The sequence below is a fragment of the Chroicocephalus ridibundus genome, chromosome 15 (assembly GCF_963924245.1).
Source record: "Chroicocephalus ridibundus chromosome 15, bChrRid1.1, whole genome shotgun sequence".
Lineage (NCBI taxonomy): Eukaryota > Metazoa > Chordata > Aves > Charadriiformes > Laridae > Chroicocephalus > Chroicocephalus ridibundus.
This window is the reverse complement of record NC_086298.1, coordinates 7,216,681-7,241,122: the sequence shown is the minus strand read 5'-3', so window position 1 is coordinate 7,241,122 and position 24,442 is coordinate 7,216,681. Positions and strand designations below refer to the sequence as shown.

At 39.4% G+C, this 24,442-nt stretch overlaps 1 protein-coding gene across 8 annotated transcripts in view; it reads left to right on the top strand.

Moving 5' to 3' along the window:
• The window catches only part of RALGPS1 (Ral GEF with PH domain and SH3 binding motif 1), a 119,899-nt gene that overhangs the window by 9,968 nt on the left and 85,489 nt on the right, over window positions 1–24,442 (top strand). For 4 of the 8 annotated variants that reach the window (XM_063352692.1, XM_063352690.1, XM_063352691.1 and 1 more), the window contains exons 3-9: window positions 4,817–4,916; window positions 8,938–9,064; window positions 12,110–12,217; window positions 15,485–15,535; window positions 19,702–19,785; window positions 20,294–20,383; window positions 22,721–22,813. In XM_063352692.1, the coding sequence (XP_063208762.1) occupies window positions 9,008–9,064; window positions 12,110–12,217; window positions 15,485–15,535; window positions 19,702–19,785; window positions 20,294–20,383; window positions 22,721–22,813 (483 nt within the window). In that variant the 5' untranslated portion in view covers window positions 4,817–4,916; window positions 8,938–9,007. The other 4 variants (XM_063352687.1, XM_063352686.1, XM_063352689.1 and 1 more) reach the window with 4 other exon arrangements.

Below are 24,442 nucleotides of genomic sequence, written 5' to 3'. Positions count from 1 at the left end.
CAACCTAGATATAAAGATTTCCTGACATGGGTAAAATTCCACAGTCTATGCAAAGTTCTTCAAATGGCTTGTAATTATTAGAGCCCTGGACTGTATTTCTAGTCTTAATTTGTTTAGGTTTCCAGCCTGAGATCGTTCTTAGTAGAACATCACTTTGTGATGTTTGCTTTTCTTATGCAAGTTGTGTTGATCATACCGTTACTTCACCTCTTGATGCATTAATGATGGTAGAGGCGATAGAATGGAGAGAGGAGAAGAAACACTTTATAGTTAACTTGTAAATATAATAAATGGTCATTAGAGTGAACTCAGTTATCGGTGGATATAGTAAAGATATGGGACATAATCAGGATGGAAATAGCATTGCACATTCACACCTATGTTGTCAGCCCCCTACTCTTCCATGGTTTTAGCAACTAAGGATCCTATGAGATATTTAGTAATTTTGAAATAAAGTTTGGCAGTTCAGGAGCATTTGGAAGAGCCTTTCTGTTACGAGATTGTGCATACAGCTCTTAAACTGTAAGACTGAGACTTTGCGTTCATTAATTTTGAGAAATAATAAAAGCTCATTCTTATTCAAGTTGTAGGATGTCAGCATACCCTTTTGGTGTAGTGGTTGCCACAGATTTGTTTGTTTCCAGGTTGCCCTACGACAGTAAGTTATTTTGAAAATTCAGGATTTGGACTGTTGTAGGGCAGCCTGGCTATGACAAAGGAGTCCGCGGGGGTCTAGTGTACCGTGTGACTAGTCAAGTAGAGCATAGCATAAAAGCCTGACCTGAACTTTGTATCTTGTTTTTAACCTGCTGTTAGGTATAAATCAAATCAGTATTCATAAAACCCAGGGAGTTTGGGACCTGGATCCTGAAGTTGTTTCTTAAACTCATCGCAGCAACTGCTTCTTTCCTTGAGATAGAACTCATTTTAGTGTACGTGCACCAGAGGGGTGGAAGTAGGAGAGCTGAGACAATTTTATTCAGAGAAATCAACTTTGAATCTGATTGATTCCTTGGCAGCTATTGGGAGGTGCTGAAAGAATCAGCTTTTCAGCCTGTTTGCTCAGGAACGATGTGTGTTATTGAAGAATATTTATCTATTTCAGTGATTCCAGTTTCTGGTCAGGTAGATCAGTGGGGTTAACACATAGTTAATCCATAGATCCTTAATGTTTATAGTAGTTTTGGTTAAAATCGTATTTCAATCTAGTGAGGATTGACAGGTCTAGTGATCCTGAGTCTGGGACACGCTTACTTTGCCCAACTTCTGTATTTGTGCTGGTAGGAACAGTGACTGGTGTAAGTTGCTGCACTGAACGTTGGAGTGCCGTTTCCCTTCAGAAGGTGTATTGTCATTGGATCTTGTCACAGACCAATATAGGGATCTATGTACTAAATGATAAATATTATTTCCATTACACTTCCATTGTTATTCATTAGCCATAATAAGAAGTTTTGCAGAAAAGAATGTGCATGAGACTTCTAAATTGTTCATGGCATATTTTATCTATAGGTGGTACTGTTGCCTAAAGCATAATGATATATATTAGGGACTTTGCAGTGAAACGGATGCCGAGAATACACAAGGCAGTTTTTGCTTAGGAGGATCATTGGTCATATAAATGCAGTGGCTTTTTAATCTTCTATAGCCTAAAGGTTTTTTTTTAATTACTAAACTGTTAGTACACAATTATTATTTAAACGCAGGTTTTTTTAATACTTTAGAATTTTTCGTGTTATACGAAATGGCCACCAAGGTCTAATGTTGAATTATTTCAAAAGGAATGAAAAGAGCTTTTTCTTATAAAGCATTGTGACTGTTTAGCCAGCTCAGTCGTCGTCTCACGTGTGTGTTTGTGCATGCATTGTGCATCATGAAAGGGCTCAGAATGGCATACAAAAGATCGCTGTTTTCTGAAGGAAGTGGGGTTCACATGCATCGTTTCTGCCTTTACTGTGGGAGATGCGGTCCTTTTCCACTCGGCAGCAGTCGTATGTGAGGGGACGAGAAGAGGGGTTTGAGAGGTGATACTTGACTGGACAGGGCACTCAGGAAAGTGAAGATATAACGTAGTGTTTGAATGTACTAAATTTTTGGGAGGAGATGCTGTCAGTCAGGAATTAAATGGTTTTACGCCAGTGTTGCGCAGTGCTTCTGAGGTTTGTGCATTAACTTAGCAAGTCTCTACAGAGCACCCAGCAGCTGCTTCTTTCATGGATGTAAAGGAATTCTCCTCTAGAAATCCATCCAGACTGGCTGCTCTGTCACTGCCGTGACAAAACAGCTGCCAGTTGCTCAGACTCAGAAGGATTTTGAAAATTTACTTTTTTTCTGTTTTTAATATTAGAATGATGATACTAAACAAAAGAAACTTAGTGGGGGCGGGAGGTATGTAAATATCTAGACATGGAGAACAAGCAACATACAGTTTTAGATACTGCGATGCTAATTGCCTTTTTATTTAGCGATAGTACAAAAAGATGGGACTTCTTTCTCCCCCTCTTACAAGCCTCTGGGCTGAAGCTGGATGTGATGTAGATGGTGATACAAGTTTCACATCAGTGGCTGAAGGCAAACACAGGGGCACAAGTATAACCACGTTATTGTTTCATCCTGTTTTCATAATAGAGTCCCATTTTCCTCTTCCAGTACGTTAACTGTGCTAACGTACTCTGATTTGTACTCTACGCCCACAGCATCCGAGTATGACTTTGTTCATGGTTCATCAAGGAAAGAAATGTTCTAATGGTGAACATCTGGAGGAATAGTTTTTGAATGAAGAAAGAGGAAAATGAGTGCAATGATGAAAAACAATTCGGAATTGAATATGGAGCTCTATATCATCTACTGTAAATGTGTCCTTAGGCTGGGGCAATTGCCAATAAGTGGAATAGTATATTGTTGATCTTGCTGGAAGTAGAAAGCAAGATTCTTTCAGTATTCTTCATTCTCTTATCTTGATTGATGACAGCTAACCATTCTGTTGTTTGATAGAAAATTCTGGAAGGCATGTCCTCTGAGGAGTGGCTGAGGACTCTGGGTTTATCTAGTTAGGAGAGAAGGAGGCTGAGGGTCAGCCTCGTTGCTCTACAGCTTCCTGAGGAGAAGAAGTGGAGAGGGAGGTGCTGAGCACTTTTGCCTGGGATCCAGGGGCAGGACATGTGGGAATGAGCCAGCAATGTGCCCTTGTGGCCAAGAAGACCAATGGTGTTCTGGGGCGCATTAAAAAGACCGTGGTCAGCAGGTCGAGAGAGGTCATCCTCTCCCTCTACTCTGCCCTGGTGAGGCCACATCTGGAGTACTGTGTCCAGTTCTGGGGTCCCCGGTTCAAGAAGGACAGGAACTACTGGAGAGAGTCCAGCAGAGGCTACAAAGATGATCAGGGGACTGGAGCATCTCTCTGATGAGGAACGGCTGAGAGACCTGGGCCTGTTTAATCTGGAGAAGAGAAAACTGAGGGGGATCTCATCGATGCTTATCGATACCTAAAGGGCGGGAGGCAAGAGGATGGGGCCAGACTCTTCTCAGTGGTGCCCGGCGACAGGGAAAAGGGGCAATGGGCACAAACTGGAACATGTGAGGTTCTATGTCAACCTGAGGAGAAACTTCTTTTCTGTGAGGGTGGCAGAGTCCTGGCACAGGCTGCCCAGAGAGGTGGTGGAGTCTCTATCTCTGGAGACATTCCAGCCCCTCCTGGACACGTTCCTGTGCCACCTGCTCTGGGTGACCCTGCTCTGGCAGGGGTTGGACTGGGTGATCTCCAGAGGTCCTTTACAACTCCTACTGTTCTGTGATTCCGTGAATGGTTCCAATGTTGAGTCAAGGGAGGTTCAGACGGGGCATTAGGAAGCATTTCTTTACAAGAGGGTGGTCAGACCCTGGAACAGGCTTCCTGGAGAGGCGGCCGTTGCCCCACGCCTGTCAGTGATTGAGAGGTGTTTGGACAATGGCCTTTAATACCACGCTTTAACTTTTGGTCAGCCCTGAAGTGGTCGGGCAGTTGGACTAGATGATCCTCGTAGGTACCTTTCAACTGAAGTACTCTATTCTAAACTTATTTTTAAAAAAAACAACAACTCAGCTAGTAGTTTCTGTTGGTTCCAACCAAGTTTATCAGTACCCAGACAGGGCCCTAGTGTTCTGTAATTGTCTACGCTGAAGCAGTTGTGCAGCTAATTTAAGCATAAGAAAGAACAGTTATCTTTTGGCAGAATACCAATGTATGTTCTCTTAAAAGCACGCTGCGCCTGTCAGCTCATGAATCAGTGATATTAGGAAAACCATAATGAACTAATGAAAGTAGTAAGAAAATGAGGTTTGAAATCAGCGAGGACAGTTAACTTTTGGAGCCCAGAATGGCTGTACCAGGTCTGATCAAAAGCCTCTCTAGCTGATGTTTTTTCCTCCAACAAGAAAATCCATAAGAACAGTGGTCATCAGTGGTTGCTAACATGGTTATTCTCGTATTTGCTGAGAGCAGTGTGAACAGTTAGTAACTTCCCCAGTTTGCTCCGCTAGCATTCAGAAATTAGGGCATAGGGTCTTCCTTGGCCAGAGGTGGTATCTGTGCTTAAGAGTCTTTTAGTGACATTCTTGTGAGTTGGATAACTAGTAATGGGAATGAACTTATGGTCATTGTAACTGAATTACATGCATACATTACAACAGAAATGTAAAATTGGAGTTTCTGCTTTCAGAAAATGTCACTTCTGTGCCATAGATGACAAAATTTAACAAATGCTGGTAAAATAATGGCTATAGTGGTTTCTTTTGTGTTCAGTTTTGATGGTGGTTTCTTGGATTTTGTTTTTTCCAGTTTAGTCCTTTTTTGCACTGTCTTCAGTTTTGCTTCAGAGAGAACTACGTATCTAAATGAGTTTGTTAAGTTGGCAACGAAGAACAGACAGCTTCTGATGGTATGTATGTTTGCATCCTGATTTATCCACTTTGCTTCTGGCAGTATATGGATGAGATCTACTGCAACGTACCTGTGAACCTTCTGTACAAACAGATAAGATGTTTTCCCTGTTTTCCTTTTTTTTAGCGCTGTTTGTATAATGCATCATTGTAATGATTAACCTGTTGAAAGAATTTTTAAGAAGCAAAAGCTATGACGAGAAATTATATGTAATTTTGGTGACTTTTTACCTTTTATTGCCAACATATTGGACCTTTGATGACTTTCAGAATTTCAAAAATTTCTTTTTAATCTTAGTGGAATGAAATATTGCAAGTATGGGGGAGCAGGCTTTTATATTGTTTTTCATATCTTTCTGTATGTAGTCTGACAGCCTTTTGTTACAGTAGGCTTAGTAGTAGCTCCAGTGTTACTTAATTTGCAGGATAATACCTTTTGCGATAGCAGGGGCGGAAATACTTCAAATCACTTTCATAAGACTATAAACTCTTTCTTGGATTTAACTTGAAAGGATAATTGCTCCGTATGACTTTCCTCAAGGCAGCAAAACAAATGGGTGTGTAGGGAAGTACTTTTTCATAGGAGATGTGAGTCTTGGAGAAACCTATACACATAGTAAAAAAAACCTGCATTTTTAATGCTTGTGTTATATTTTAAACATTTGGGGAAAAATCTGTTTCGGTCCTTTTTAGAATGAAAGCATCTAACCTTGAAAGCTTTTTCTACGTACTGAATGTTGAAGGGCTAAAGTATGTTAGTGCTTTTGGATTCAGATATTAAAGCACTTCTGTCTCTTTTTGGTTTAGTGAACGTTAAAACTTGGAGTAAAACTGAACTTGGACAGGATACAAGATCACATATGGGATTTTTCTTTCCCCTTTCAGAGCATTTTTGAGCCCCCGCACACTGGAAAGCCTAGTCAGAAAGGCGGAGAAGGAGGAGATGAGAATATTTTTGTGGCCTTGATGTAAATGCCACGTTTTAAAGAAATTACATCATGAAAATTGCTTTCCACTTCAGTATCTCTAAGGACTATTAACAGGAGCAACTCCAGACTTAGGAATACTTTGCAGTCTGTTAGTGCTCAAAAGATCAGTTAATTTTATCAGGACACAAGATAAAGGAAATGGCTTCTTGACTAGCTTAACTGAAGGGGTTCTGTCATTATTTGAAGCAGTCACTGATTTCATGCGTGCCCGTGACCTGGGGGGAGAGTTGTTGCTGTTTGTCATGTAAGGCCTTTAGGGATGGCAGGTGGGGTGAAGGCTTCGTCTTTCTCAAGGAAGTCAAGTAAGAGGTTGGTTTTGTTCTCAGCTGCTTTTCCAGCACCTCCCTGTTGTGTGGTCGGAGGTGCGGAGGCAGAGGGGGAGGTGGCCGTATCCCCAGCGGTTCAGCCGTGTCTGCTGTGGGGACAGCCCTGCTCTTTGTTTTCTCCATTTAAAGAGAGCCGGAGCTTGAGCCGAGTTGGTGATGGTGGGAGCAGTCCTTGGCCTGAGCACACGCTCAGACAGGTGCAGACAGACACAGGTGGTTCTGCTCTTAGTGTTACGTGCATGCTGTATCTGAAAAAGTTTTGCTATCTGTCTGCTTAAAGTGTGCATAAACGTTCTGCAGTATGCCAGTTCTTTGCGCAGTGAAACGGGGCTGTATGGTGTCGTTGTTTTAACCTGTCCCTAGCAGCTGATTTAGGTATAATAATTAGAAATAGTCAGGTATTTTAGTTTTCACCCCAGAGGCATAATACTGGTTATTTAATTTGGGAGGAAAAGTTCTTTCTTTTAAGGCAACAGGTGCTTGTATTCAGCAGTCTCTTCCGTACGATCCTGGGAGTCTGAACCATGTTAGCTTTTTTATGCCCATCTTAATAAGTTTGCTCTTAGGGTTCCACTTGGGTTCTCAGATCTGCGTCTTGCAAAGCATCGCTTACCTGACAAAGCGAGAGGCAGATCCTGTACTAAGACCTTCTCTGTGGCGGTTGGCAATGGATGGGGTTGAACGCTGTCACCTCAGTAAGCCGTGTAAAATTGTCCCCTTGTCACGTCATCGGCCATTTCATTGTAGCCCTACGGTCTGTTAGTGGGTCCCTATAAGATCGTTTAGGATGTGAGTGCAGTCTTAGTTGTGAGATTATGTGGGCTCCCATCGAGTCCAATATATCATCATGATGTATTAGCTGACAAAATTTTCAGTGATTAAGATAAGAGCGTAATGTGTTGTGTTGAACGTTTAACTGAAGGACTTTGGCAGGTGCTGTGTCGTTGTGCTAATTGTCATTGGACCATTAATGAAAGGGCAGCTTTTAACTTTTTAAGCTAGCAGTTAGAACAGATGCCCAAAATGCACCAAATACAGTGTCTATGTGAAGTGTGGTTTTTGCTGTGTTTGAGAGTAGAGTTTGAATTTTGGTTCTGCCTTTTACTTCAGGTAAATACAGAGAAAGATTGTTTCCAAACAGTATCTTCTATAGGAACAATGAATTAATTATTAAGTGTTGCAGCAATGATCAGAGGTCCAGTATGAGGGAAGGATCAGACATATCCATCGGTGACAATTTTTTAAGTGACATGAAAAAGCCTTCTGAGCAATTTTCTGAATTAGCCAGTCTTACACTCAGATTTTTCTTTGCTGTGTAGAGTTGAAAATAAAGTTGCTTAGGATTCCCTTCACTTCCCCTTACATAAAATTTTGACCAAAAGGAATGTTTTTGTACCTGGAAGCGTCTCTTGTCATTGGGTAAGTGATGTTAATTAAAAATGTGTGTGTAATTCTTTTATGAGCACCCTTGCTACTTCAGTTAAGGCTATAATCTTGACAGTTGTTCTCACTGTAATTGTGCCTATTTATATAAAAATTTTATTTTCTCTGAATGACATGCAACTTAATTATATTTGTAGGATTATATACCTGCCTATGTCTGTATGGTGCATATCCTTTAGTGTATAATAATTACCATACATCCAAGAAGAAATCTGATTTCCTGATACCAAGGAGATAAATATTTATAAATACTTAATAATTATCTTTGTTTAATACTTGTTTCAAAATTGATGGTTCTTGTAGGTATGAGTATTACTGTTGTGATCAATGGCTTTGTTAATTCAGAACTGCAATATTGGGCTTTTTGGTGTTGCTTTTTTTTCTTAGTATTCATTAAACGCTTTGTATTTCAGTGTTTTCATTAAATACTTCGTAAGTCTGGAATGGATTATTTGATCCAAGTGGGTTGAGGCAGCTTCTTTGTGGTACCACGTACTCGATTTTTTTTTTTGCAGTCCAGTCTGTTGGTTTCTGGAGGAAGCTTAAGGTGTATTACGTATGTGGAGTCCGAAGCCAGCTTGGATCTGCACATGTCTGCTTAATCCAGTTTGGAAAAAAGTCTCACTTCAGACAGTGCTGAGGCTGGATTAGCTGAGATTCGTGAGATTCATCCTTCCAACTAAGACGGGTGATGTTGGCTGGTTCTCTTTTCTGGAAAACTTGCGTTTTTTGGGGCCTGACACAAAATGCTTTCAGGCACACCTGTCTGTGTAGATATTAGCGGAGGCCTAAGCAGCTGCAAATAGGATTTGCCATTAGAAAAGTACAGTGGGACTTAAATCACCAGTTATGAGACTAATTCAAGTGATGAGCAGGACAAAGTGAGGAAGCACCATTTTTTCAGTCAATAGCTTGGATTTCTTAAATATGTCATGGTAACCAACAGTTTCTGGATGAATACTGCCTAGCGTGGACTTCATGTAAAACCTAATTCAACATAAATGACAAGTAATACACTTTTTTTCCCTCTGCATTTCTTGAGTTGATTGGAAGTGGGGGGGATAAGGACTTGGCATGGCGTTAGGGACACTCAGTTACACTCCTTCACAGTTGGTGCCTGAAAGAGAAAAGAGAAGTTAGTTCCTAAGATCATCTTGTTTCTGAAGTTCTTTTCTCTGAGAAAGAACTATGGAATCTCTTGTATTGTTTTGGTTTGTTTTTAATTTTATTTATTTATTTGCACAAAAACATTTGCTTTTCAGGAATTCTGTTTTCATCATGTTTTCTCACTGGTGCTGGATGAGCTGAAACTTCCTGCGTCCTGGGGAGAGCATGTACAAAAGGAATGACCTCATGGCCAATGTGATGGTCACCTCCGCCACTCCAGAGGTACAGTTCCTTGTACTTTGTTAGCTCCTGTATCAAAATGGAAATTTTGGATTGTTTTCACAGGTGCCCTTTCCGCTGTCAGTCATGTCAGTCCTTTTTCTTATGCATGGTGCAGAGTAATTTTAGAACACTCCATGGTTCTGAGTGTTCACAACCTGTTTTTTTGTTGTTGATGGTGATTACTCATTTCGAGTAGTTTAAACAGCATCTTTGACCTGTTACTCCATAACTTACAGCAGCCATTTGAGTTAAGGGCAATGTAACGTACCATCTAAATGGAGCCAGTCAGAAAAATTCCAGTTGATTTATTTTTAAATTTACTAGTCTACTGGTAAGCAAGTGCTTACATAGGTTTTGTTCACTTTAATCCCTCGTATCCTTTGGAGACCAGGCAGCTCTGTCGTGATGTTTCCACAACTGAGGACTGCTTGGCAATCAGTTACTCTACTCGTTTTTTCTGCTTTTTACTTTCGTGTAATATTACGGTGAAATATCAATCAGCTCTAGTAGAGCTTGCCCCGTAAAGCACACATTGTAAATGTATGACTGGAGGTACTTTTTGCTTTTTTAAAAAGGTAACATTTCGATGAAATTCTTCCCTGGTTGAAAAATTCTACTTCATCTCTTAAGACAGCTTAAGAGCTGTGTGAAGCAAGTTTTTTCCATCGTAGTGGTAACTTTTGCACACACAACTTGATCCTATCAAAGCAGTTGTCTTGATTTTCATAAAACGAACCATCTGTGAGCTGATCTTTAAAAATCTTAAAACAAAAATACGTAACACAGCTGTGACCTGCAGAAGATCATTTTCTCAAAGGTAGTATAAATGCCCTCAGACTAAGAAAAGTAGTTTTCCATTCTCTCAAGATGGGGGATGTTTTGAATCGGGTATGCAAACACACAATTCTGAAATTCTTCTTCAAAATAATTTTTTTTTAAAAAAGACTTCCACACACCATTTTCTCAGAACTGAAATATCTGTCATAGATCAGAGCATAAGAAGTCTCCAGGGTCAGACCAAAGATTCTTCCAGTCCATTATTCTGCCTCTGATAGTGGCCAACAGCAAACACCTGAAGAAGGGCACAAGAGCAGCGCAAGCACTGGAAACATCCCCCCGGTGCCATCCTGGCCACAGCTGTTTGCAGCCCAGGGACTTCCTGAGGGGAAGGTCCTGTTTCCTCTCTCTCGATGTATTTGTCTTCCATAAATTTGCTCAGTCCCCTGATTGAATATGTGTAATCTTTTAGTTTATACAGAATCCCATAACGAGCTATTTTTCCACTTAACTGTGTGCTGTGTGAAGACCTATATCCTCTTACTCATTTAAAATCCACCTCTAATTTTAACTGATAACCTGGTGTTAGATGAAGCAAAGAGAGACCATTCCTGTCTTTCCTCTCGCTTACTTTGATGGTTACCGTACTTCCTCCCCACAACCCGCTGCATCGTTTCCAGGTTGAAGATTTCTAGCACAGCCAGTCTTTCATTGTAAAGAAGCCACTCCATACCTGGCATCATCCTTGTTGCCTTATTCTGAAACTTTTCCGGTTCTTTGATAGCCTGTTTAAGATGGAGACTAATACTGCATAAGTATTCCAAGTTTGGGTGTACCATGGATTTATAAAGGAGCATATTCATACTCTGTTATGTATTTTCTCTTTTCCTTTTCCAGACTTACTAAATCTTGTGAAGTCCCTTTTCAGTTTTTCATTGACAGGTTTGGGTTTTTGTTTTACCACATTGAATGAATAAAATGAAGATCCATAGTCGTCAACAAACTGTCACCTCATTGTTCACTGTTGAATAGGGTTGTTGAATATATAATGATCATCACTCATCCGTGGATAATTCTCTGCTGATTCATATATTCTCAGTGCTTATAACTATCTTATTACTCGCATACTCAGTAATAACTATGTTGTTACTGCCTTGTAATTATTTATCATTGCAAGGATAGTCTCCATGCTAGGGCTGCATAGTTGCCTTAACACCTTTGGAGTGAGGAACCATGTCAAAAATCTTTTGGAAGTCCAATAATTTTATTTATTAATCGTGTTCCTTTATCCACATGTTTGTAGATACTGAGGCAGCGCTTCTCTTTCAAAATACTAATTTGGCAATTTCCTGGTACAGCATACCTATCTGTGTTTCTGCTAATTCCCCTTGATTCTCTTCTTGGGTTTGGCCAGTACAAATGTCAGGCTTCCTAATCAGTATTTCCCAGATACGCTGTAGAGGGGAGAAAACAAAAATCAGCATCTCATTTAGCACCTTCTAATGCTTTGCAACCAAGTCACTTTTAAGTGAGAATTGCATATCGTAGTTTGTTGAGATGCCAAAACATCTTGTTTTGACAAGTGTTCTACTAGCAAACAAATAACCTCAGTGATTTAACATACGTATATTTTTATTCAGTGTGTAGTTTTAAGATAAGAAATAGTAAAATAAAGCTGCTATTATTATTATTAAATCACATTATTCCTGAAGAAAGGAAAATGAGGCACAAGAGCCTGCATCTGAGCCCTTGGACAGAAACTTCAAAGGGAAGTCAAGGCACCGATTTTTAAGGCAAGACACAGTACTCCCCTGAAGTACCCTGGAGCTAACATTGGGTTAAATTTCAGGATGTGTCAGTTTTGCCTTTTTTATAATGTTATGGATAGAGCAGCATGATTTGGATCTACCTACTTTTTACATTGAATATTTAATTTAAAAATTTCAGTTGAATATAAATCTTCAAAATCCCAACATATTTCCCTGTGTGTGACAGCTCTTTTATCTAGTCTATAATTTAAAAAATAGCTTTCCAAACTGGAAATTCCGTAGAGCTAAAACCGTATGTCATTATAGTTCTTGTAGAAGAAAGTTAGTTGGAAACATTCATGTGAACTGTGCTGAACTAAATTTTACAACTCAGTGTCTGAAGCTATTTGAAGTTCATACAGTTTCTTGCAATTTCTTAATATTTTTACACATATTTATTTTCTGAATTTTACATGAAACTCATCATTCTGCAGATAAGCCCACTATTTTTTCTTTGTAGGGTAGTAGCAGCTCAGATTCTCTGGAAGGGCGAAGTTCAGATTATGCCAATAAAAGCTACGATGCAGTTGTATTTGATGTGTTGAAAGTAACTCCTGAGGAGTTTGCTGTAAGTAGAAATGTTATTTTTGCATTTAAGCTTGTATAAAATTGAGGGCTCGCAGGATGTTAAAAAATACATACTTTTTTTTTCTTAAAATATTTTAAATGATCTTCCAATGTTCTTGAAAACAAATTTCTGATCATACAAACTTTAACGAAATAAACATGTCTTGGGATTTAATCATTCAGTACTGACCTGACACAGCGTATTTATTTTTCTGCGTAAAGCCATTTGAATTTTTTCTAGTGTTTTAGAAGACCCTAGCATAGGTTTAAAGATGTTAGTTATCCGCAGTCATTTTTTTTTTAATTGAAACCACAAATACTCATCTTTTCTGCTGAAACATCAGTTTCTCAGAAAGCTCAGTTTTTTAAAAGCAGGAAAGAAGCTTGTAGAGGGGAAACAATTTGCATTCCTTAATAACAAGTTTTCAGTACTAAACTGAAAGCAGAGCTGCAGTTTTGGCAAAAGTCCAATACAGTTCATGCGCTCGGCCCCTTGTTTTTAACTTACGTGTTAACTTGCTGGGGCGCAGGAATGAGTGAGGATGAAACCTACTGAACTGAGTTCAATGTTTTCATTAACATTCTGGGCATCAAAATGATGCTTCCCTCATTTGGCATAAGGTCATTTAATATCCATTCACAAAAAAGTCTTGGAGATATGCCTACATTATTGCTCTAAGTTTGTGACTTTGGAACACGTTCTAATGACTCTTTTTCAACACTAATCCAGAGTACACAGATGATAGCTGTTGTTAGGCAAAAATATAAAAATACATGGTTGGCAAATCTGCATCAACTCAGTTAAAAAAATGGCCTGATGCTTTTGCTCCTGTTCGTTCAAATTCAGATGATCTATGGCCAAGGACAACCTTCAGGAACGAACAGAGACACAATTTAGACAGGTCAGTAAAATCACACAAAAATAGAGATGTCTGATTTCATCAGAGCAGACTGAATATTAAGTCCAAAGACAGCCCAGAACATAGTGTGCAGTCTGCACCAGCAAAAATGAATTTGTGGTGATCTCAGAACTTGTTTATAAAATGATCAAGTCAAGGTAAGGTTGTTTGTAACATATCAGTTACAACTCATCAGTTTTCTATTATGTTCATAATTCCTACTGCGGTTGGTTTGAGACGGAAGCTTGTTGATGAGGGTCTTGATTTAACGGTACACTTTAAAAACACACGTGTATGTGTGCACACACCCCCTTATGTCATTGTAATACATCTTTTAACTCTGAAGTCCAGACCCTCCAGTTCCACTCCTAGCCATGAACAAAGCAAACAAACAAAAAACCCACCACCCCCAAAGAAACCAAAAAATGAAATGTGTGTCCGTAGGACAGTGAGGTGTGAAATAGATCGTATGTAAACCCTAGTGGTAGGGCTGTTTGTTTGGGGTTGGTTTGTTTGTTGATTTTAGTAAGGTCACACAAACTTTTAACACCAAGGCTTTCTTAGCCAGAGTAGCTGTTCTCCTTGTGCCGCATTAAAACCTTTCATTGGTTTACCCTCATCCTCTTATTTTTTTATTAACAGCTCAAGTAATGTTTACTGCTTCTGTTCCATCCAGAGAAGCAGATAATTTCTTTTTTCAGTAAATAATAGCAACCAGTAAATTATGCTTACCATTTCTTATTACTGCAGTAGCCTGTTTCAAATTACTTAAAATAGTTCAGCTGGGGAGAATGAAAAAAAGCACAGGTCTGAGTCTACTGTAGTTAGTACTGTTTGGTTACTGGACATCAGGGCAGAAATCCGTAGAAGATGGGATTGCTGTATTGAATATAAATATTTAGAGAAAGGGAATGGAGCCAAGTTAAGGTCACTTCAAAATTTAGCGTGTTGTGTTCCTTTTTTAAAATTTAGAAGCAGCAGAGGAGAAATTCCCTGGTGGTGATCACCTATATAATGAAAAGAGCAGCAGCTTGTCAGTAGTACTGAATTTTGTTTTAACCTTTTTAGTGTTGTTTTTTTTTACCCATATCTTGTTGAAACGATTATTAATTCTCACTGAAAACTTTTTTATTGACATCACACAGTATGGCTTATAGTTAGCTTTTTGAAGCCTCCACTGTGCATCTTATTAGGAGCCAGTCAAGAAGTTCCAAATAGCCATTTGTGACTGCAGTTTTTCTCGGAGCAGAGCGAGATCTTAATAACATCTGAGTTTATAAATACCCAAACGTTACTTGGAAGTATAAATCGCAGAGTTGAGTGCTGCTAAGAGTGTTCGGCTAGGGCTTTGTGACAAAATCTTTGACTTGGCATAATAAAAAAGCAAGAGATAATTAGACGGAAAGTTTATGGAAGGGAGTTTTTTTCATCTCCGTTAAATTTTATGGGCCTCATTAACTTTCCTAGGCTCATGTCTGAGGAATCATACTAATAGTAGAAACCTTATTAATATTATATTTAAATAGATAGTTATCATTCTTAATTGGTGGAATCAAATGAGCACTTTGAGAGGGGGTTAGCAAATTCTTGCTGTTTTGGGTGTAGTGTAACAAAATGGCCAACAGAGAAGCTTTGCTGGGGAAAGGCCCAAAGAAACATTCTTTGACACTTTCTTTTACACGTTAAATCATGTAAATTACAAAATTCAAAGCTCTGTAGGTTTATACAGTCACAGTACAATTGAAGTACCTATTGGTTAAACATAATTTATGTAACTTCCAAATGTATAATGCCATTCAATCACCGAAGCAATTCAAGTACCTTATCACTCAGATGCTAAAAATGTTCTATAAATCCTTTTTTTTCAAAATCATTGGCTTTGAAACAGCGTTACAATGTCTTATCAGGATGTACCCATCAGTGACTGAAAATCTGTGTATATGACCCCTTTAAAGCATGTTCCAATCACAACTAATTAACACATCATAATGCTTTATTGCCTTTCCACCCAGGGAATGTAAAATGTATGCTGGTTTCTGTGCGAAAGGCAAATAATTCTTTCTACCATTTCTGTTACATCAATAACGGGCCCAAACAGTAAGACTCTCAAACACATGTTTTTCCTCTTAGACCGCGGCACATACTGAAAAATTTCACCCAGTTACAGCCGGCAAATGTAAGAGAATCTCATGACGTGTTGCCCCTGGGGTGGTGGAGCTCCTGCTTGCGGTGCCAGCCGGGGGGGGACTGGTCAGGTCTGCTCTGGGGGAAGAGGTGACGGTGTGGGTTGTAGTTACGAAAGGGCAGATGTAAACACACGATTGTTAGCTCTTCGTATTATATTATTTAAAATTTTCTCTTTCTTGCAGAGCCAGATTACATTGATGGATACGCCAGTATTTAAAGCTATACAGCCTGAGGTAGGTTTTCTTAGACTATCTATTTACATCTTTGGAGTTCAGTGACTGAGGAAATGTAACCATTTAAAGAATGCTTTTTCATTCAAAAACGCTCAACTTCTTGCACTGCGCTAATATTCTTCTAGGCTTATTCCTTGTTAGCACTGTGAATCTGTAACACAGCCTGGCGTACTTCGATTTGTCATCCGTTGCCAAAAGAGACGACTATGCTTTTCTGAAAGTCTTCCTTTCCTGCTTTGTCTTGAGTGTTTCTTCAGGATAAATTTATCACATGTCAAAATTATCCGCTCTCCCTTCTGCTCCTGTTTTTCAGTTCACATCTGATTTCAGAGTTGGACTTATGCCTCTAGTCATAACCTGTGTTTTTTAGGCTGCATCAGCTGCTTGGTGAACTTTTTAATTTGTACTATCATGTTTGAGGTTCAGTTCTGAGGGAATAAATCAGCTCAAACCCTTAAAAGTTAATGTATTGGTGTCCTTTAATATTTTAACCTTTTAGGAAAGACACAAAAAGAAACTTGAGGCCTGTTGAGTAAAAGCAATCAAAGTTAACATAGACGTTTGAAAATCAGAAATAAGAACTTCAAAACTGAAGTACAAAGGTAGTTATCAGAATATGTTAAATTTGCATAAAAGTGATATTTAATCTCGGTGTTTTTATGAAATAAATTTATTTTCTGCAAAAGGTACAAGAACTGCACGTTTCCAGCTTCAAGTTCGTTAATATAAGACCATGTCCTTAGATTCATTATGCTTTATTGTCTTTTTGTGCCTATGTGGAATATCATTAATACATAAAGGGGGAAAAAAAACCCTGTAATATTAGCGTAACTGAATTTTTGACAACATCAGAAAGGGCAGTCCAGTTTAGAAGGTTCTTAGTAGAAGAACGTTCTATTAAGGTAGAATCCATATAGTTTGGTCTTTAACAAGGCAACTCATTGTGTATTACAGTGGTTCAGAGAGATTAGCAGTTTTCTATTTTGAGGAAGCATAGGAAGGAAAATAAGAATTTATCTGTGTGGTGTCTGGACTTCCCGTCAGATAAATTAATTTTGTTTCAAGAAGACCAAGACAGTTTTGTAGCTGAAAACACTTTCGTGCTTCTGAAATTAAATGTATTCTCCAGGCAGTTGTGGAGTCTTTTCTTTACTGTGGCAAAAAAAGGGCAAATGAACAATTCAATAAGAAACCAGCAATAGCCATAGAAAACAATCTGTTAACACAAAACTAGCAGTATTTACAAATAAATATCATAGATACTTTTTCATGAGAATATTTTGCTAAGAAAAACATCAGAACAAAGTGGAGGTTTTGCCAAAAGCAGAGGTAGTGTGATACTCTGAGAAGAATGAATACAAAATGAAATACAAAACCGTAGATGTTCATATTTAAAGTGAATTTTGCGTTTGCTTTAATTGCTATCAGATATTTATGCCATAGAATTTTATAGCAGAAAAAAATACTCATTTGCTGTTCTTCTTTTCCTTTGTCATTGCTTCATTTTGCCTTTTGGAAATTAAATTTCCTGAAGTGCTACTTGGATTGATTGGCAGGTAGATGGAACTTAGTGAGAAATGATCAGAAAAAATCTGACCTCGTATTTTCAAATTCTGCCGGAATAGAGTGTATAAGTAGCAGTTGCCATAAATTATTAGTTTTTAATTGTATTTTCTGACTTTCATCGTATTGGAATTACCAATATAATTTAATTGTTTGTTTGCCAAAAACAAACAACTATTTCTATTCTGAAACTCTGCCAACTGTAGGACTAGGTTTTAAAGCAAATTATAGTCAGTGTATTTGCCAGCTACCTGCCTCTTGTTATTAGGTAAGTTAGTAGACTAAGAAGGTTGCAATTTTCTGGTTGGGTCAAATATTAGTATATAGTCTGTAACTGTCCACTTTTGTTTGAGGCCTCGTAGCTGTCTAAATTCCGTTGATGTATTTCATAGAATCACAGAATGGTTTGGGTTGGAAGGGACCTTAAAGTCCATCTAGTCCCACCCCTGCCCTGGGCAGGGACACCTCCCACCAGCCCAGGTTGCTCCAAGCCCCGTCCAACCTGGCCTTGAACGTCCCCAGGGATGGGGCAGCCACAGCTTCTCGGGGCACGATAACTTCTCATAGAATCATAGGGTTGGCAGGGACCTCTGGAGATCACCCAGTCCCACCCCCTGCCAGAGCAGGGTCACCCAGAGCAGGTGGCACAGGAACGCGTCCAGGTGGGTTTTGAATGTCTCCAGAGACAGAGACTCCACCACCTCTCTGGGCAGCCTGTGCCAGGGCTCTGCCACCCTCACAACAAAGTCCCTCCTCATGTTTAGGTGGAACTTCCTATGGTCAAGTTTGTGCCCGTTACCCCTTGTCCTGTCGCTGGGCACCACTGAAAAGAGCCTGGCCCCATCCTCCTGACACCCCCCCTTTCAGTATTTATAAGCGTTGATAAGATCCCCCCTCAGTCGTCTTTTTTCCAGGCTGAAGAGACCCAAGTCCCTCGGCCTTTCTCCATCAGAGAGGTGTTCCAGTCCCCTCATCATCTTGGTAGCCCTTTGCCGTCCCCTCTCCAGCAGTTCCCTGGCCTTCTTCGTTCTGTCCTTCAGAACTTTTGTTGTTCTGTGTCCGTAAGCTTGGACACCCTTTGGTAAACGGCGCCTTTGAGGCCGGCAGGGTTTCAGGTGGGTGACTGATGGGCAGGTGGGTGTCTGCCATCCTACTCCAGGACTCTGCCTGCCCACATTCCTCCGGTGCTGCCCTTGTGCTGCACGGGCGAAGGAAAGGCCAGTGTTTCGGTTGAAAACTGCGCTCCATGATGTACTCGTTTCATTACCTCACTGGGTATGATGAAGGCAGAGTTATGGTCCCTACTTTTCCTTTCATACCTGCTTGTGCAAGGCGGTCACAATTGCCCTGCAGAATCGGGCAGGAAGCGGAGGTAAATACACGGCACGTGAATAAGAGTGAATACCTCCAGAATACCTCTCGTTCCCTCTGCCAGAAAGGGGGCGTGGAAAAAGCATGGGGAGGTGGAAGCGTTTTGATAGATGTTGCGTAGCTCCATTCCAGGGCAGAATGGTGCACAGAGGAGGTTTCCTCATCCTCCCGCTGCTTCAGTGAGGTCTCTGTTGCTAAATTTTGTATTTGGGGGAAGAGCATTCTACTGTTTTTTTCTTCAGGTTTTAGTCTTTAACATGAGCTTATGCATGGAGGGAAAGAAAAGATTTTAGAGTTCTGGGTGCCAAGTCTTTTCTCAAACACGCAGACATCCTTTAAACCTAGCATTTGCTGAGGCTTTTTTCTGCTTTTCCGTGGAGCTATTACTAAAAACCACATGTGCTTGTTACTTTGCGAGAGTTCAGTGAGAGGACGTCTGAGTAACAATTCTTTGTTCTCCAGCAGAACTAAGTGTGCTCACATTCTAGATGTCTAGGTAACTTCATTTAGATTTGTTTGTTTGTTTGTTTGTTTGTTTTTCCCAAAGTCCTGGAAATTGCCATCTCCACAAATTGCAGGGTTTTCTTGCACGCTTGATTGGAATGTTTCTTGTGACTGTGCATTGAGGAAACTGCCTGCATCCTTCCATACAGAAAGATGAATTGTAATACTAGAACACGGTATATTTTAGCAGTATAAAAAAAATTCGGCAGGAATATGTTGGATCACTTACTCTTATCAGCCTTCCCATTCAGTCCAAATTTTAAAGCTAGCCAAATGATTTTACCGTGCACAGGATTTTCCATGGTTGCTTGCTAGCCCGCTAGCAACTGCGTAACATCCTTAGGTTACTGACCTCTTCCACTTGTCTGACAAATGTAGATTCTGCTGTCCCTAGTAGAGTGACGGAGATTTTTCCACGTACACGTGTTATTTCCAGACTCTTAAGACCAGATGTGCACCAATCATGTGGAGAATCGGTGTCTTGACAGATGCAAATTGTCATTTTTATCTGCAGAAGGCTTAAATGCTGGAAGGTTGGGATACAAAGTATGTTTGGAACTGGAAATGCATACAGAAGTGTTTGGTTAGACTAGTTGTCATTGAATCGGTGCCTTGGATTGATTTTAGCAGTTATCTGATAGATGCCTCTGTCACGTATCAGTATTTACACTTTTTAATGTTTTTAAACATTACTGATTTCTAAGGCAATTTTTAAATGCTTTTCCTAGGAACTAGCCAGCTGTGGATGGAATAAAAAAGAAAAACATATCCTCGCTCCAAATATTGTTGCCTTTACTAGGAGGTTTAACCAGGTAAATGATTTGATTACTGTGATGAACAGGTACGGTGTGACACGTGTCTTCGAGTACAAAGTTAAATAGAACTACTCCTGTGAATTAGAATTTAGGAATATTTTTCTAAATGAAGATTAAGATTTTGAAATGGCAGTTCCTGTTTTCAGTTGCTTTGTGCACGTTTGTGGTGTTCCTCTAGACCGTTGGTTCCTAAATAATAGTTCCTAATAATTTTTGCTGATGTGTCATGGCACAACATTCGCAATTCTTTTCCTTCTGTTTCAGTGTTTCAGCTGCACATTTAGTTATCTTGGTGTTGCCTCATTTCTCTACCTACTTCTTATATCCAGTGGTAATGCTTTCGGGTAATTGTATCTGTACAGATGAGAATTCATGGGACTTGAATTCAACTCTTGTCTTTCCTTACCCCATTTTCTCCCTGGAGCATCACAAAAGTTTACTACTATTTCATCTAATAACGTCCTTTATTTGTAAATAAATTCACTTATATGTGTTTATTTTATAGGTCAGCTTTTGGGTTGTACGAGAAATATTAACAGCACAGACCTTAAAAATAAGGGCAGAAATATTGAGCCATTTTGTGAAAATAGCTAAAGTAAGTGCAAATTTCTTGTACTGTCATTCAAAATCTTATTTCCTATTTGTTTGTTTCTGCACTACTTCTATGAACCGTTGTTGGATTACAGGGGGTAACGTTCTTTTTTAGCACACGTGCTATGTTGTGCCAGATGAATAAGACAAAGCTGTGACATCTGTTGATTTTACTTGGTTAAATAAAACTACCCAGTTCAGTGTGACTCGTCTTGTACCTTTGCCTAACATGTTTAAAAGCGGTTTGTCTTGTTGATGGCCAGATAGGTGTTGCCAACACTGAATGTGATGGTTGTCCTGGTTTCAGGTAAAACGGAACCAATTTTCTTTTCAGTAATTTTACTTCCCAGTTATTTTACTTTTTATTTAAGCCTCTTCTAACTGACTGAAGTTAAGAGCACGCTTTTCAGACAGTGTCGGCTTCTAGCGGATGAGGTCTGATGATCATAGTTCATACCGAGGGATGGTATGCAGGGAGGCTATTGCGTACGCTTTTTGCTGTAACAGCCAAGGTCAGATAACTTCGTTGTGCACCAAGTTGGAGGGTTGGAAGCGGAAAAGCACAGGGGGGTCCTACCTGCAGGGAGGAGCGGACAGGGCTCGTGACCCCAAACTGACCAGCGGGGTGTTCCATCTCATGGGCATCACGCTCGGTATAAAAGCAGAGAGACCCAAGGGGCAGCCTCTTCCTTCAGTGGCCGGTGTCCGAGCAGGACTCTCTCAGTTCCGTGCCTGCCTGACCCAGATCCGGAATCCAGTTCCCGTCCGTTGCTGCGTCCAGTCTGGGACTTTCCCAGTGCCTGCTGGTGACATGATCGGGTTTTGTATATATTGTATCGATTTCATTATTTTCTTATTGATGTTATTATATTTTCTTTTTATTAATAATATTTCACTGAAGTAGTTTTAGTTTTATTTTCAACCGGTAAGTCTCTCCCTTACTTTCTCTCCCTTCTCTTCTGGGAAGGGAGAGAGAGGTTCAAGAGAGCATCTGTCATTCCTTTAGTGCCCAGCCCAAACCACAGCAGTTGTGAACTGTTCTGGTTTTTGTCTCTCCCCGTTTAAGCTTACCTTTTATGAAAACAAATCTCTTGCTTCTAAAACGACTATTGTGAGACTTGTATTCTTTCTTGTAACATGTAGTTGCTGGTAGAAAGTACCACTGTTAAAGGGCAGTTATTTTAATGAGCTTCAGCACTGCGTTTTACAAGTCGTTCTTAACTTTGAAAAAGATATATTTATTTGAAAAAATATTTCTCTATTTCATGACCTGAGGTCATTCTATTTTGTATGACCCTGTGTGACACTTACTAATATTAGTAAGAGACAGCACTTGGATCAAAGGTCTGAGTGCTAATCTTGTACCTGTGAAATTGTGTGTGTGTAGGTAATTAGAATAATATTTTCTATGTAATAAAGAATAATTTTTTTTGGTATTGTCAATATTTCCAGTCTGTTTACTTAGCAGTTTTGGGCTTATGCAGAAGAGAATTTATCTGAGTAAGTTGCTAGCACAAAGGCATAGCCCAAGTTCTAAGACAATGGTCAACCTGGAGGTGCCAAGTTGCTCTTAGAAATGAGAGGGGTTTTTTATTGTCCCCTGCAAAAAGGAAAACACTGCCCTCTTTACCTCTTTTTCTTTTTTTTTTTCCCTTTCCTTCTCTTCCCTCAATAAAATCCAGATCTTCCTCAAGTGCTCCTGAGCAATGAGTAAATCGATCACTCGAGGATGAATCCAGCCTCTTCTTAAGATTTACAAAGACGCTACACGACAGCAGTTCTCATTTTTCTGTTTTTCTGGAACTATGTTGTAGGAAACTTTATAATCTAAGACAGCTTTATTCTAAAGTAGTATCTCTTTTAAGATCAATGTGTTTTGAGTAATTGTCAACACAGTGAATTTAAAGTACGTTGAGGTGAGGAAAATACATCCTGAAAAAAGATTACAAAATAATTATATTAATTCTGAAAGGGTCATCAGCATCTTTGGATGATGATTTTGGTTTGATTACGTTTTTAATTTCCACAATTATACTCATTTTCAAGAACAATGCATCATATTTTCGTATTTTCTGTTCCTTGAAGGAACAGCCTTAGAAAATAACAAATTCAAATTAAATACAGTTTGTATTCTCACAACTGAAATGCCTGTTGTTTTGAGGGGTATATTTGGAAAATTGCCAACTTTTAAAGTGGTCTTAAGAATTTTGCACACTGACAGCGTTGGATGTTGTCTGCAGCCATTAAAAAGAAAAAATTATATTTTATTAATGCATCTTTGAGATTAATTTATCCTGCTTCCCTTTTCAATGTGCTAAAAGTTGTTATTCCCTTTTTTCAGAAGCTTTTAGAACTGAATAACCTTCATTCTCTTATGTCCGTGGTGTCAGCACTGCAAAGCGCGCCTATCTTCAGACTGACCAAAACCTGGGCTGTAAGTTATTCCTCAACCATTGGCTTTTCTGTCTTGTTTGAATTCTGACGTTTTCTGAACTTTTCTGAATTGTCAAACTGCATCTTCTGGAAGAAGATTCTTTTATATTGTTTTTGTGGTACCACCGTAGCAGAAGTAGCGATCGGTTACGTGCTTGATGAAAGCAGATTTTAAATGGCTGCATATTTTTAAACAATCTTTTTTCCTGTAGGAGTTTCCTGTTTTCCTGTCTGTTCTAGACACCACTCGTTATGTGCTCAGGAGGACTTTAGTTGATAAGTAATCTTAGAAGACCCTCATATAGCAAGTGTATCAGTATCCCATTATTCAAGTTGTTAATACATTGCCTAAAAGGAAAGGAAGAAAAAAGGCCTATTACAAATATAGAAGGATTGGTTTGTGATTATTGTACAAAGCATTTAAGTTTTCATTTATTTTAGAAATTAAAAGCATTGATAATTCCATTTTCAGACATTTCATCTCTTGAGGGCAGAATTTCTCATTTAAATTTAGTGTAAAATTTTCTATTTCTTTTTAAGTGGAATACACAATTATATTGTAGTCCTGCTGTATGTAATCTTCAAGTATGCAAAGGATTAGGTAATTCTCATTAATTTAGTATTCCACCCAACATGGATCCCATTAACTGTTCAGAACTGAAAAATAAAGATGGCTATACTGAATTCTTTCACCTTAAGCTTATTATGTTTTTAAAACGCCTGTAACTTCTTTATGGTTTGATTGCTCAGAATTAGGCTGTACTCTAACAAAAACATAAGTGCCTGCTGTTTTGAGCAGCTTGATGAAGTTGGAACTGATACAGGGAAAATCGCTCACGTATGAAACCACGTGTGTGAGCGGTTCATTGCGGGACGCAGACCTAGAGAGGTGTAAAGCTCTTTGAAGGCGCAGTAGTTCAGAAATACAACCCTGTGCGGAGTTAGGGCCTCAAGGAGTTCTCGGTGCTGTTTAGAAAGAAAACAGCAAAATTATTCTAAAATCTTTTTACTCTCGTACCTTTTATGTTACTTTTTATTATCTGCTGTTATTTAACGGTGACACCTGGTGCGCGCTGTCGCAGAGTCGCAAAGGGCCTCAGGGCTCCCATTGACAGTGGTGTTTCACTGGTGACGCCCGTCAAGCCCGTCCTCTTCTGAGCAAGACTGAATGAAGCAGTTAACTCATGCAAATCCGTTGCAGTGGTTTTTGTAACAGTGGGCAGACTCACAGTGCTGGAGAAACAGAACGGCTTATGAGCTCTGTAGTACAAGAGCTGGAATTTTACAGGGGAAGAGGTGTATTAAGCAATGTGCTGCGGAACAGCTGTGTGTTGTCAGAAAGTACGACTGCAAGAAGCCAGTGTACAGTGCCATAACGCTCCACTCGTTCTGTCTCAATCGGCTTTTAAAATCATCTCAAAAATATTGCTGACGTTTCCAAAAACAGCTGAAATACGGAATGTGTTTTTATAGCTGCAGTTGCGTATTTTGTGTTTACTTTTCAGTCTTCTGTCAGTATAGGATCTTCTGCATTGCTAAATATTTTTGTGATATTCTGTAGTAAGTCCAGTAATAGAAAACAGAGATTTGAGTTTCATAGTGATTTACTTTCCTTATACTTTCTTCCAAA